This window comes from Lepidochelys kempii, chromosome 2 (genome assembly GCF_965140265.1).
Source record: "Lepidochelys kempii isolate rLepKem1 chromosome 2, rLepKem1.hap2, whole genome shotgun sequence".
Taxonomy (NCBI): Eukaryota; Metazoa; Chordata; order Testudines; family Cheloniidae; genus Lepidochelys; species Lepidochelys kempii.
This window is the reverse complement of record NC_133257.1, coordinates 106419122-106433240: the sequence shown is the minus strand read 5'-3', so window position 1 is coordinate 106433240 and position 14119 is coordinate 106419122. Positions and strand designations below refer to the sequence as shown.

General features: G+C 42.5%; 1 protein-coding gene across 6 annotated transcripts in view; it reads right to left on the bottom strand.

The window, feature by feature from the left end:
- DCDC2 (doublecortin domain containing 2) overlaps positions 1 to 14119 on the bottom strand; it is a 242081-nt gene that overhangs the window by 163382 nt on the left and 64580 nt on the right. For all 6 annotated transcript variants that reach the window (XM_073331884.1, XM_073331883.1, XM_073331885.1 and 3 more), the window contains exons 8-10: positions 7607 to 7753; positions 5424 to 5478; positions 1226 to 1409 (exon numbers count right to left, since the gene is read on the bottom strand). In XM_073331884.1, the coding sequence (XP_073187985.1) occupies positions 1226 to 1409; positions 5424 to 5478; positions 7607 to 7753 (386 nt within the window). The remainder of the gene's footprint in view (positions 1 to 1225; positions 1410 to 5423; positions 5479 to 7606; positions 7754 to 14119) is intronic.

The window sequence follows — 14119 nt, the reverse complement described above, 5'->3', positions numbered from 1 at the left end:
GAACCTATGAAGATGGCCAGTTCTGAAAGGCAGACAGTAAGATTGCCCTTGGTCACTTTCAGTATAATAAGAAAATTACCTCTCTGTCAAGAAACAAACATAATTTGAATATGACCCATAAACAATTACGTCAACCTATAGTAACATCAGTACTAAAATTCAAGGGCATTAGTTTCACAACAAAAATAAACCAGCAATTCTACAACCTTCTTCAAAGAAAGATACAGTTATACTACAAAGTGATTCAGAGTAAAGGGTTTCATCGATCTTTCAATGGCAATTTTCAAATCTACTCCTCAGAATCAGGAAGTACAATTTGTAAATCACAATCCAGTACCATTGCAGATGCACTATTGGATCCCATATGCTAAAGTTATAAAGCATGATGCATAACTATCACACATTTAAACAGCAGTTTGGGGAAACATCAGAAGCTATGAAAAGTGTAACTTATTTTTGCTGACAAATATTAATTGCTCCATGTTAACAATTTTTGAACCATTATTAAGAAGAAAAAATAGCACACTAATGTATCAACAACATCTGTACAAAGTGGATGTTCTTCTAGACATAAAACAAATTCTTACATCGTAAGGGGAGGAAAGCAATTTTCCAAAGAGAACATTTATTATTAAATTTCTAAATTGCTACCATGACACAGTGGGGAAGCAAATCAGAAGTTGCCTCCAGCAAGTCTGAAGTGTGATTAGTCTCTGCAGCTATTGGCTAATTGGAGTTCTACATTTGTTGTATTACCTCTGGGTCTAAATCATTTTGTTTTATCAGAACCAGGTGGCCAGCATGGGATCCTCTGGGACATTGTAATGTCTTTGGAGCAGGCCAGCTTTTTTTTTTTTTTTTCCGTCAGTGCAGTACGATGACAAAGGGATTCTGACAGTGCTTTTCCATTGGTTATGCCTATACCAAAAGCATAACAGGTTGGACAACCCTAAGTTATTTAGCTGACATTATATCTGGCATATACCAGGTTAGTCTGTCTTTTATAAACTGAGCTGAGGCTGTGAATGCTACATACAGATACATTTGATATGTGATGATTTGATCTGGAAATTAATGTGGCAGACAAAGTACACTGAAAATATGATGACCCCTTGGGATTTACACCAATGTGCAATTCCAAATTTTCACTGGTATAACCAAGACCGGAATCTGGCCCTGAGTGTTCAGGAACCTACATGATGTTATACTTCACCTAAGTACTCACCATTATCTTGAAGGATATAAGTTGTTGCTCTTATATTTTGCATCACTTTTATGGGTTTGTTAGAAAAATTAATCTTCTCTTGAGTCTGTTCTCTCTTTTCCTTTCTCTTTGGAGGCTGAGGAGATGACACCATGTCCCCTGCGTCACGGGAGCCAACAGTAGATTTAGATTGGCGATCATTTCCCTAAGAAAAGTAATTCAGAATTTTCATTGGTGAATACAGGATAGATTTTTTTTAAGGTTTCAGAGTAGCAGCCGTGTTAGTCTGTATTCACAAAAAGAAAAGGAGGACTTGTGGCACCTTAGAGACTAACAAATTTATTTGAGCATAAGCTTTCGTGAGCTACAGCTCACTTCATCAGATGCATTCAGTGGAAAATACAGTGGGGAGATTTATATACACAGAGAACATGAAACTATGGGTGTTACCATACACACTGTAACCAGAGTGATCACTTAAGGTGAGCGATTACCAGTAGGAGAGCAGGGGGAGGTGGGGGAGGAACCTTTTGTAGTGATAATCAAGGTGGGCCATTTCCAGCAGTTGACAAGAACATCTGAGGAACAGTGGGGGGGCGGAGGGGGGAATAAACGTGGGGAAATAGTTTTACTTTGTGTAATGACCCATCCACTCCTAGTCTCTATTCAAGCCTAAGTTAATTGTATCCAGTTTGCATATTATCTATCAAGCATTCTTACAACTACAATACCCACCTGCTGAAGTGAAGAAACAATTGACAGAGCCAGAAGAGTACCCAGAAGTCACCCACTACAGGACAGGCCCAACAAAGAAAATAACAGAATGCCACTAGCCATCACCTTCAGCCCCCAACTAAAACCTCTCCAAACCTTGCCAACTGTGTCCACATATCTATTCAGGAGACACCATCATAGGACCTAATCACATCAGCCACACTATCAGAGGCTCGTTCACCTGCACATCTACCAATGTGATATATGCCATCATGTGTCAGCAATGCCCCTCTGCCATGTACATTGGTCAAACTGGACCGTCTCCACGTAAAAGAATAAATGGGCACAAATCAGACATCAACAATTATAACATTCAAAAACCAGTTAGAGAACACTTCAATCTCTTTGGTCACTCGATTACAGACCTAAAAGTTGCAATTCTTCAACAAAAAAACTTCAAAAACAGACTCCAACAAGAGACTGCTGAATTGGAATTAATTTGCAAACTGGATACAATTAACTTAGGCTTGAATAGAGACTGGGAGTGGATGGGTTATTACACAAAGTAAAGATATTTCCCCATGTTTATTCCCCCCCTCCACCCTCCAGTGTTCCTCAGACGTTCTTGTCAACTGCTGGAAATGGCCCACCTTGATTATCGCTACAAAAGGTTTTCTCCCCCTCCTCCCCACCGCTCTCCTGCTGGTATTAACTCATCTTAAGGGATCACTCTCCTTACAGTGTGTATAACACCCATTGTTTCATGTTCTCTGTGTATATAAATCTCCCCACTGTATTTTCCACTGAATGCATCCGATGAAGTGAGCTGCAGCTCACGAAAGCTTAGGCTCAAATAAATTGGTTAGTCTCTGAGGTGCCACAAGTCCTCCTTTTCTTTTTGCGATTTTTTTTAAGTTTCACTGTAAGCTACCTAACTCATAGTTTATACAGCCAACAAGTATAAAAACAGACATATTCACAAGCTACCAGTGCTTTTAGATAATATCTAAAATAATCCAAGAAACCCTAACCTTTCATCAACCTGTTGTCAACTCAAAAAAGAAAAAAGGCAGTTCACTTAACTCAATTAATGCTGTGAATTTCCTGAGGAAAATCAGGCATGCCCTCTTTGATACAAGATTCATTCATGTGAATTAATCCATGCATACACACATAGCTGTATTTCCTGTATGCATAGACATATATAAAGTCATTGGATGTTCATAACCAATGCTATTGGTAAATAATTGATCACATGACCAAAACTACATTTGTATGTTGTTCTCCTAAGTGGCAACAGCACATGGCAGAGGCACTGGCAGATATCTGGCATTAGCACTGATGTTTTTCACTGTAGACACCCTGAAAGAGGCCAGCCACCCTGCTGCTTCTGAATCACCTCTCCATTTTGCCTCGAGAAACTAAGCTGTGGATCTGGCCCCATGTCTCCTTATGGAGACTTACCATGGCAAATTCAGAAGACATATTTGAAAGTCATCTTTGAAGGAAGGCAAAATGACACAATAATGCATATTAAAGGGATATCTAGAAGCTGATTTTCACAGGAGCCCAGTCCCTCACACCTCCCACTGACTTCATTTGGAGTTGTGTCAACCTAATAATTTTCTCTAATTAAGCAGCATGCACTTTTTCCCTTTAATTAACCACATTTAAGTTTAACACAATCTTTAGCTTGAAAAAAATGTGATTTCCACGTGTTTTTTCCTTAGTTTAAACCAGTTCACAATAATTTTTATTAAAATTATACCATAAATATGTATGCAGCATACATTACATATCTCAGACACATACAATGCCATTTAGTTAAATCACAAAGGACAAGTAAATTCCACTTGGCACTTTCACTGGGTGCAGCTGTTTGAACAATTCAAACTATTTAAATCTTGGACACTAGAGGGCCCTGTAATTCTACAAAGTGCCAACGTGGGCGGACTAGACAAGGACAGCATGTTTTTTCCCCGCTGCTGCAGTTGAGAGGCAATACCTGTCTTTAACATAGGTCTCAGGACTGACTTCACTACAATAACCTTTGCTTTAACAAAATCCCATACGTATTATGCACACTAGCATTTTTTTAAATAAAAACAACAGGTTCACTGTGATTCTTCTGATTTTTATTTAGTCAGTAGAAATGTCACCTTGTTTCATTTGAAGATGGCTTTTTAGTTTACTGAAGAATGAACGATATAGCCACATTTCAACTTTTCTTTCAGTGCCTACGGATTCCAAAATTCATAACATATTAGAGAGTGCTGGTCCATATCAGCACCAGCAGCAAAACTTTAGGTGCCCATTAAGGCCAATGGAATTCCAATGATATACACTAACTGAGAATCTTGCCTCAGATCGTTAATATCAATACTGCACATTCCTAGAAAGTCTTTACATATATTAAAATGTCTACTGTGCATCAATGTGTCAACTGTGAATTTTTTTAATCTTGTCTGCATTACTTCTCTACATGGGATACAACCATAAAGCAGATAAATTCTGAATGTTAGCCTTTATTCTTGTTACCTTTTCTCACTTTTTTTTTCCAGACTTGTTATGATTAAATCAGACTAATAAAAAAAAGCTAGACTGCTGAAATTTACATACAGTGAACAAAACAAGGAAACTGAACTTTATACTGATGTTTGTATCTTCTATTGAATTTAAACTGAATTGAGTGGAGGCTTTTTTTTTTCCCAATTGTTTCATATTTTCTTTGTGTTCCATTAGGAGTTCTTTTTGGGAGGGGGTGGGGAGGGGGGAAATAGACTACAGGGTTTATGCTTATAGACTGTGGGCCTGATTTTCCACTCCCTTCAATGTCTGTGGTCATTTACCTCTTTGCACAGTGAATGCAAGCAGGGAATAAAATACTACCATTCTGATCTGGCAGCATTTTATACCCACTCTGCACAGATGTGCAGGTCAGACTAGGTGATCATGATGGTCCCTTCCGGACTTAAAGTCTATGAGTCCGTGAGATGTAAATGGCTATACAGGGTGTAAGGCAGTAGAGAATCGGGCTGTGAAGGATTCCTAGAGCATTGGACAGGCAACTCTTTTACGACCTGATTCAAAGCCCATTGAAGACCATGAAAAGACTCCCACTGTCTTCACTGGCCTTTGTATGAAGTCTTGGTTGTGTATTTTCCTTAGTTGCATAAACTGAATTAGAAAAAGAGTCAAAACTTACAAGGATAGTTTACCAGAATTATGAGAAATATCTCAAAGCAACACTTGGTCTTTGGCTGTGTTCCAGAGGATGTTGTACAAAATAAAGAGGCCATTACAGCAACAATATTTTCTGATATATCTTTTGTCTAATTGACATGTGAATAGTTCCATATTCTTCAAGCAGTAATAAATATACCACCAGGTGGCTCTGGGTTTTATTATCACACGTTTAATTGAAACCCAAAGAATGGTGACTTTCCACCTGTTGGAATGAAGCACAGTTAGCAGCAAAAATCTTATTGTGACATTTGCTACTTACACTCCCTTTAAATTTTCGGGATCCTACAACAGGAGGCAGTGAAGAGGCTTTGGAACTGCAGAAACAAATAATACCTTAGGATTCTAAACACAGTCTATAATGTAAATACTATATGTGCCTTTATTATAATAAACAATGGTTTGTTTACCTAACTATGGCAACACAGTTAATTATTTTATCCAATCTACTATTGTACTAAGAAATCCCACTGATACCAATGTCAATTTCCTATTTACTAGGTTGCAGTTAAATGCCTAATCTTTAATTTGTGCAAACAAATGTATTGTAATTCCCATAATGTATACTTCAGTGGTTCTCAACCAGGGGTATGTGTACCCCTGGGGTATGCAGAGATCTTCCAGGGCGTACATCAGCTCATCTAGATATTTGCCTAGTTTTACAACAGACTACATAAAAAGCACTAGCGAAGTCAGTACAGACTAAAATTTCATACAGACAATGACTTGTTTATACAGCTCTGTATACTATACACTGAAATGTAAGTACAATATTTATATTCCAATTGATTTATTTTATAATTATACGGTAACATGAGAAAGTCAGCAATTTTTCAGCAACAGTGTGCTGCGACACCTTTGTATTTTTAAGTCTGATTTTGTAAGCAAGTAGTTTGTAAGTGAGGTGAAACTTGAGGGTACACAAGACAAATCAGACTCCTGAAAGGGGTACAGTAGTCTGGAAAGGTTGAGAACCACTGGTATACTATATATCCTGAAAAATGTGAGGAGATATTCTGTTAATCTGTGCAAGATTCCCCCTGGCACCTATAATTCAGAGTATCTTCATTGACTTCAGTGGAGCAATGCCGATTTACACCAGCTGAGGATCTAGCTCAATTTCCCTTGGGCTACACCTACACAATGAGCTAGGGGTCGATTCCCCTGCTCGTGCACACATACTCCCGCTAGGTCTCATTGGTGGGTATGTACTTGGCACTGCTCAGCCATGCCTCCACTACCACTACCCATGCTACCAGAGCTACGCTGCTCTTTATACTCACGCTAGCTCGGTGACAACTAGCGCAAGTATAGGTACACCAACAGGGGAAATCACACACCTAGCTCGTAGCATAGACATAGCCTTAGGCTATGCTTTGCACTACCTTTCCATTAGTGCCTCAAAAGTGTTTTCCCCAGAATATTTTGGGTTACTAATTCTCTCTGTATACAGTTCACTAAAGTCAGTATGTATTGTACTGGGGTTAATTTGTAAAATACAAGACAAATTCTGATATTACATCAGTTTCTCACTGGCACACGTCCAGTGATCTCAGTGGAATTATTCCTGATCTAGACCAGAGAAAGAGAGAGAATTGGGTCCACGTTTTTCTAAAGAATTTAAAAGATCGGTCCAATTTTTAAATTACAGTGATCCATCAGATACCCATTATGAGCTCAATCTTGCAAACATTACCAGTGTAGTGCTTATTACCATGTATAGTCCCATGGAACTCAACGGGACTACTAATTGTATTTTTGCACCAAACCCCACAGTGGTCGTAGGATCAGGCCCTAAAAGAATACTCATGTGACGGGGCACTGGTTGGTCATTGGTGAACAAATGGTTAACTCCAGCTCAGCTCCCTTTTCTCCTTGCACAGGTAGTCAGGGGAAGGGCTGGAAGAGTGTGTAGTTGGGAAACAAACAAAGTGGGGTGAGGGGGAAAGAATACCTTTAAGGAAGGTCATGCTCCACACCTGAGTCCTAGAACTGGCTTACAGCACCTTTTAAAAGAATGCATGCTCCGCACACCATACAAAATATAGTGGCCCTCAGCCATTGTAAATCAGCATAGTTCCATTGAAGACCACAGAGCTATGTGGATTAACACCAGTAGAGGAAAAATCTGGATGGGCAGGGCTGAGCCAGAGAATCTCTCTCATGGTGTTCATGTTGTGGTACATAATCTCTCACTTTAATGGTACTTTTATAAGAGAAACACATCCTCCCTTCCTCTCAGTTTCCTTCCTCTCTCTGTTAATCTTTGTCCCCTTTTCTTTCTTATGGACTTCAACACAGGTTTTTCAAAAAATATAAATAAAGGTCTGCTTCTGTGTTACATTTTGTGTGTCTCAAATAATGATTTGTGTTTTATTGAGTTTGGTTTGTAAACACAATGACACAAGTAGTATGAAAACACACACACATATAAAGAAAGCTTACCGCTGAGGTCTTCTTATTGTAGACTTGCTAAACAGTAGATCACCATAAGGCAACTTCTTAAACCTGTCTCTGCCCACTGCGACATAGAACTGCCCATTCTCCAGATCTGACCCACTCTGAACAAGTTTTCCATCTAAAGTATAAAGCCTGGCAAAACATTAATTGCAGTTTCAATTAGATTTCCTAAGTGCATTGAAAAGCTAGAGTAACCTATCCACTTAAAAATCATGACTGATTCTTTTCATCCTTAATTTACTGGACTTCAAATGCAGAGCTATAACAGTTGTCATACAAATACCGCTATCCCCCCAAAGAATCAAATACAAGGAAAGAAATATCCAAGTAACCATCCACATCACAACTTGGATCAAGCCTCATGGTACTTGGGATCCAAGCAGGTGAGCAGAGAAATCGAATTTGGGACTGAATTGTCATGGGTGAAATGTGACAGCTAATGAAACAAAAACTACTGGAAGCAGATAGAGGGTTTCCTCTATCCAGTAACTGGAATAAGTATAAGAACTACTGGATTTCTGTACTCACAGAAACGTTATTCTCACTATGCTCTGCTCTCTAGAGCTACATGTGATCTATTACACTGGCTCTCAACCTTTTTCTTTCCAGGACCTTCTTTTCCAGGATCCACTTCCTGTTCAGCTACATGGAAAAGGCAGGTAGGTCATCATCCCAAGATTCAGAACTCATTGTCTATTCATTTCAAGTGTGAACATAATTATGTGTAGTACTTTTATTCACACAGGGTATCTATGCTGGGATTTTTTTGTTCTGGTGGGTATTGTTAATATATTATCAGGTCACTTTTACATTATAGTAGTGTTTCTCTGCTGGGTTTTTTTTTGTTCTGGTGGGTATTGTTAATATATTATCAGGTCACCTTTAGATTATAGTAGTGTTTCTCAAACTGGGGTCCGCAGACCCCTGGAGGTCCCCAAGGGTGCCCCAGGGAGTCTGCGGGCCCTGTTGATCAACTCCTCGCCCTCTTTCCTGGCAGGGGGTCTCCGTGCACTGCCCACTACCCGGGCGCCGACTCCACAGCTCCCATTGGCCGGGAACTGCAGCCAATGGGAGCTTGGGAGTGGTGCCTGCGGGAAGGGGCAGTGTGCGGAGACCCCTGCCCCCCCCCACCTAGGAACTGCTACCAGAGAGATGTGTCAGTCGCTTTCTGGAGCCTCCTGTGTTCCCAGAGTCCCTCCCGGAGTCCATACCCTGCACCCCAATCCCCTAGTGAAAGCCTGGTGAAAGTGAGTGATGGTGGGGGAGAACGAGCAACAGAGGGAGGGGGGATGGAGTGAGCGGGGCCGGGGCCTCGGAAAAGGGGTGGAGAAGGGGCATGGCCTCGGGAAAGGGATCAGGGCGAGGGGTGGCTTGGGGATCCTCAAAAAATTTTAAATCAAAATGGGGGTTCTTGGGTTGCTAATGTTTGAGAACTACTGCATTATAGCAAGGAACAGTATGTAAAAACAATTAAAATACCAAGAGCTTATGTCTGTTGGAATCCTTACCATAATAATCTCGGTATACAGCGTAACAGATTATTGTGTCTACACATGCATTTACTGAGGGTGAAGGAAGAAACTCGTTGCTTGGGGGTTTCTATTTCTCTTCTGTCAGAATCACCTTATTTCCAAGTCTCTGATTTTATACAAAAAAGACCACAAGGGCAGAGGGGGAATCACTCTATACTGACCAGGTTCTACCCTGTGCAGCACATTCCACAACTCAACAACAGGAGCATGTTTACATAATTAAATTTACATTCAAACATCTGTATTTAAGAAGCCTTCTAGAGGGCACGTGCATGTTTCACATTTGGGGACAATGTATACCTTCAAACCAGCGGCACTGCTATGGGTACCCGCATGGCCCCACAGTATGCCAACATTTTTATGGCTGACTTAGAACAACGCTTCCTCAGCTCTCGTCCCCTAATGCCCCTACTCTACTTGCACTATATTGATGACATCTTCATCATCTGGACCCATGGAAAAGAAGCCCTTGAGGAATTCCACCATGATTTCAACAATTTCCATCCCACCATCAACCTCAGCCTGGATCAGTCCACACAAGAGATCCACTTCCTGGACACTACGGTGCTAATAAGCGATGGTCACATAAACACCACCCTATACCGGAAACCTACTGACCGCTATGCCTACCTACATGCCTCCAGCTTTCACCCTGACCACACCACACGATCCATTGTCTACAGCCAAGCTCTACAATACAACCGCATTTACTCCAACCCCTCAGACAGAGACAAACAGGTACAAGATCTCTATCAAGCGTTCTTACAACTACAATACCCACCTGCGGAAGTGAAGAAACAGATTGACAGAGCCAGAAAAGTACCCAGAAGTCACCTACTACAAGACAGGCCCAACAAAGATAATAACAGAACGCCACTAGCCATCATCTTCAGCCCCCAACTAAAACCTCTCCAAAGCATCATCAAGGATCTACAACCTATCCTGAAGGACGACCCATCACTCTCACAGATCTTGGGAGACAGGCCAGTCCTTGCTTACAGACAGCCCCCCAACCTGAAGTAAATACTCACCAGCAACCACACACCACACAACAGAACCACTAACCCAGGAACCTATCCTTGCAACAAAGCCCGTTGCCAACTGTGTCCACATATCTATTCAGGGGACACCATCATAGGGCCTAATCACATCAGCCACACTATCACAGGTTCGTTCACCTGCACATCCACCAATGCGATATATGCCACCATGTGCCAGCAATGCCCCTCTGCCATGTACATTGGTCACACTGGACAGTCTCTACATAAAAGAATAAATGGACACAAATCAGATGTCAAGAATTATAACATTCATAAACCAGTTGGAGAACACTTCAGTCTCTCTGGTCACTCGATTACAGACCTAAAAGTTGCAATATTACAACAAAAAGACTTCAAAAACAGACTCCAACGAGAGACTGCTGAATTGGAATTAATTTGCAAACTGGATACAATTACCTTAGGCTTGACTAGAGACTGGGAGTGGATGGGTCATTACACAAAGTAAAACTATTTCCCCATGTTTATTCCCCCCCTCCACCCTCCAGTGTTCCTCAGACGTTCTTGTCAACTGCTGGAAATGGCCCACCTTGATTATCGCTACAAAAGGTTTTCTCCCCCTCCTCCCCACCGCTCTCCTGCTGGTATTAACTCATCTTAAGGGATCACTCTCCTTACAGTGTGTATAACACCCATTGTTTCATGTTCTCTGTGTACATAAATCTCCCCACTGTATTTTCCACTGAATGCATCCGATGAAGTGAGCTGTAGCTCATGAAAACTTATGCTCAAATAAATTTGTTAGTCTCTAAGGTGCCACAAGTACTCCTTTTCTTTTTGCGAATATACTGACACAAGCAAATATTATTAATTTCTCAACAAGGCCACCTCAACAAGCTTTTTCCCAAATGATATATACAGATATGTGCAAGATGACAGAGCTGAGCAAAGTCAGAAAGTTCTGTATTTTATAAAAGAGAAAAAGCTACTTTTCCCCATAATTCTTTTTACACTAACTTCCAAGAGTCAGTATTAGTCAGATGAATCCATTGCCGTTAGAGGCCAGACACACACTTTGTTTAATCTTGCATGAAATTAAAAAAAAGGCACAATTTGCAAAAACACTCTGACATATTTGTGTAACCCATAATGCATTATTAATCCCCCCAGATGTGGAAGTTCCTCCATTTTCTAGGTGTAACAAATTGTATACTAACATAGGCAACTTTTTAATTCTATTTTATATGAATACCAATCTCAGCTTTTAAAAAATAAGAATGACTTTGCTGTTTCCTTGCATATCTAGTATGTCATCCCAAATGCACTTCCATTACTACAAAGTATACTTAGTGGTTATTTTTTAAATACAAACATTTAATGGTAATGGCAGCACTTGAAAAAACACTTATGCTTCATTGCCACATAAAAGCCACCAGTAATGATGAAACATTAATGAGCAAACAAGCCCACAAAGACAAGGAAACCTAAAATCAATAAGGAAACTCATTTCTGAATTCACCTCATTGTGTTTGTTAGACCACACAATGCTTGGAGAACCCTGGAAAACAGGAAAATTAATAAAAAGAAAAGGAGTACTGGCGGCTCCTTAGAGACTAACCAATTAACTAACCAATTAACCAACCAACTAACCAGGAAAATTAATGTAGTTTAGGAAATAGAACTCTCCCATATAAATGTCAGTGGGTGTGGATATGGGTGTATTAAATAGATCTTTAACGTTGTCTAATGTATACTTTTATGCTTTAAATGCCATTTTTGTTGTTCTTTTTCAATGTTGTCAGCCTAATGAACCACCTGAAAACCTTAACAACAAATATCTGGCAGCCTCTAGTTAAGTTTCTCACTAAAAATAATAAAGCCTGATAATTGAATTAAACATAATCAGCTGTTTAAAGTGAAAACAATAACAACAATGCATTTAGCAAAGGAACTTGATTAAAAAAAATTATTAGACCTGCCAAGTATCACATACGTTGTGTGACATTCATGCCTACAGCTTTTTCCCCATCCACCCAGTCATACCTGCCCACAGCCCAGCTGGTTTCTCATGTATCCCTGTTAGGCATCAGAGATACCTCTGCAGTGATTCCTTCTGGGGGATGCTGGGGCAGCTACTCTGCAGAGGGCCTCACTCTCTGCTTCCCTTCCTGCATCTGAGCCAGAGGTGGTGGCAGGGACATAAAGCGAAGCACTGGTGCCTAGGCTTCTTGCCTTCCACAACCTTGCCCACCCATCCAGCTGCTTCAGGCTCCCAATTACCACCTCCCTCTTCCCCTCACCTTGCCTAGATACGCCTCACTTCATCACCAACTCCCCCAACCAACTCACCTGTCCTGGCATACACCTCTCCCCCCCATGCCACACCTTCCCCCTCACCTCCAGGCACCCTGTACCTCCCCACCAGAGGCCCCTCAGGCACAGGCGATGCATGGGGGGGGCGGGGCAAAGAGGGTCAAATGGTCCCCTTCCAGATTTTTGCTTGGTCTGCTGGGTGGAGAGAGAGGGGCTCTGTCCTTCTCCCACTGCACCTGTCCCCCAGCACACTCAGCCCCTGTCCCTGGCAGCCGGGCCCAGGTAGGGAGCAGAGGAGGCAGGACCAGCCACTTCCCACACCCACCACTCCGGGTCATTGCTTTGTGCAACACAGCAGCAGCCTGCAAGAGCCTGGCTGGGGAGATGGCGGCAGTGGGCCATCCCCAGCTCGGGCCCGGGTGGAATGTGCCAGGGGGCAGGCACAGCAGGAGAAGGACAGAGTCGTCCCCCCTCCTGGAAGTAACTCTGGTTGGGCTGGGAGAGCATGGTCAGGGCTGTCCCTAGCTATTCTGGGGCCCTACACAGCACCCACCGCGGGGGGAGTTGGTGCGGGGACTGGCTCCAGGCCTCCGCCGGGGGGGGGGGGGGCTGGCTGGCTTGAGGGGCAGGAGGGAACCGCCCCCCAGCACTCATCAGCGGCGCAGCTGGGGCCAGGTCACTGCACTTCCTGCAGCCAGTGAGTGCAGGCCCAGCCCTGCTTCAGTCCTCAGGGGTGGGAAGAAGTGGGAAAGGGGCAGGGCTGGAGTGGAGTGGAGCAAGGGTGGGAAGAGGCGGGGCTGGGGCGGAACAGGGGCAGGGGCCCGGGGAAGAGGTAGAGCAGGGGCTGGATCAGCATGCAGCTGTGCAGGGCACCAGGAAATTTGGTGTCCCAAATTTCCTGGTGCCCTACGCAGTTGCGTACTTTGCGTACGGGTAAGGGCGGCCCTGAGCGTGGTGGCCCCAGGTTGGGGTCAGGGCAGGAGAGGTTGCTGGGCAAAGAAGACAAATGGGGCGGTCACATGTCCTCCCCCTTAGATTGTGCCCCTCCTGCCAGCATTAGGAGGCATGCGTTGTTTATGTCAGGTACTGCAGATAGGTTCCCATCTACCTCTCTCATAGACTCCCCTTCTTCCACTGCTCTGCACATATTTGTTTGTGATTCCCCTCCTTCCTGCACCTGCCACCGCTCCTGGGGAGTGTGGCAGGGAGAATCAGTGACTTGATAAATGTCATGCATGAAACTACACAAAACTTGGCAGCTATGTTGTTAATGATGCGGAAAAGAAAAACACCACACATGTAGTGTCATTCTCATAATTCTGTTTTTTCTTGTTTAATAAGAAGTTATATCTTTCTGGCATCAGTGGTCTCACAGGATGACAACACAGTGACTGTAAACCACAGCAATTAATTTGTAACTTATTAAGGAACAATGATCACTTTACTAACTTATTTAATATGTACTCCTAGCATTTTAAGGAACAGAATATGAAAACTAGGTTAATAGGAAACCAGAAGAGGAAAACACTGAATGGCTGAAATGCCATGCATAGGCGCCGACTCTGTGGGTGCTCCGGGGCCGGGGCACCCACAGGGAAAAAATGCTGGGTGCTGAGCACCTACCAGCAGCTTCCCTATCAGCTCTCCCTCACCCT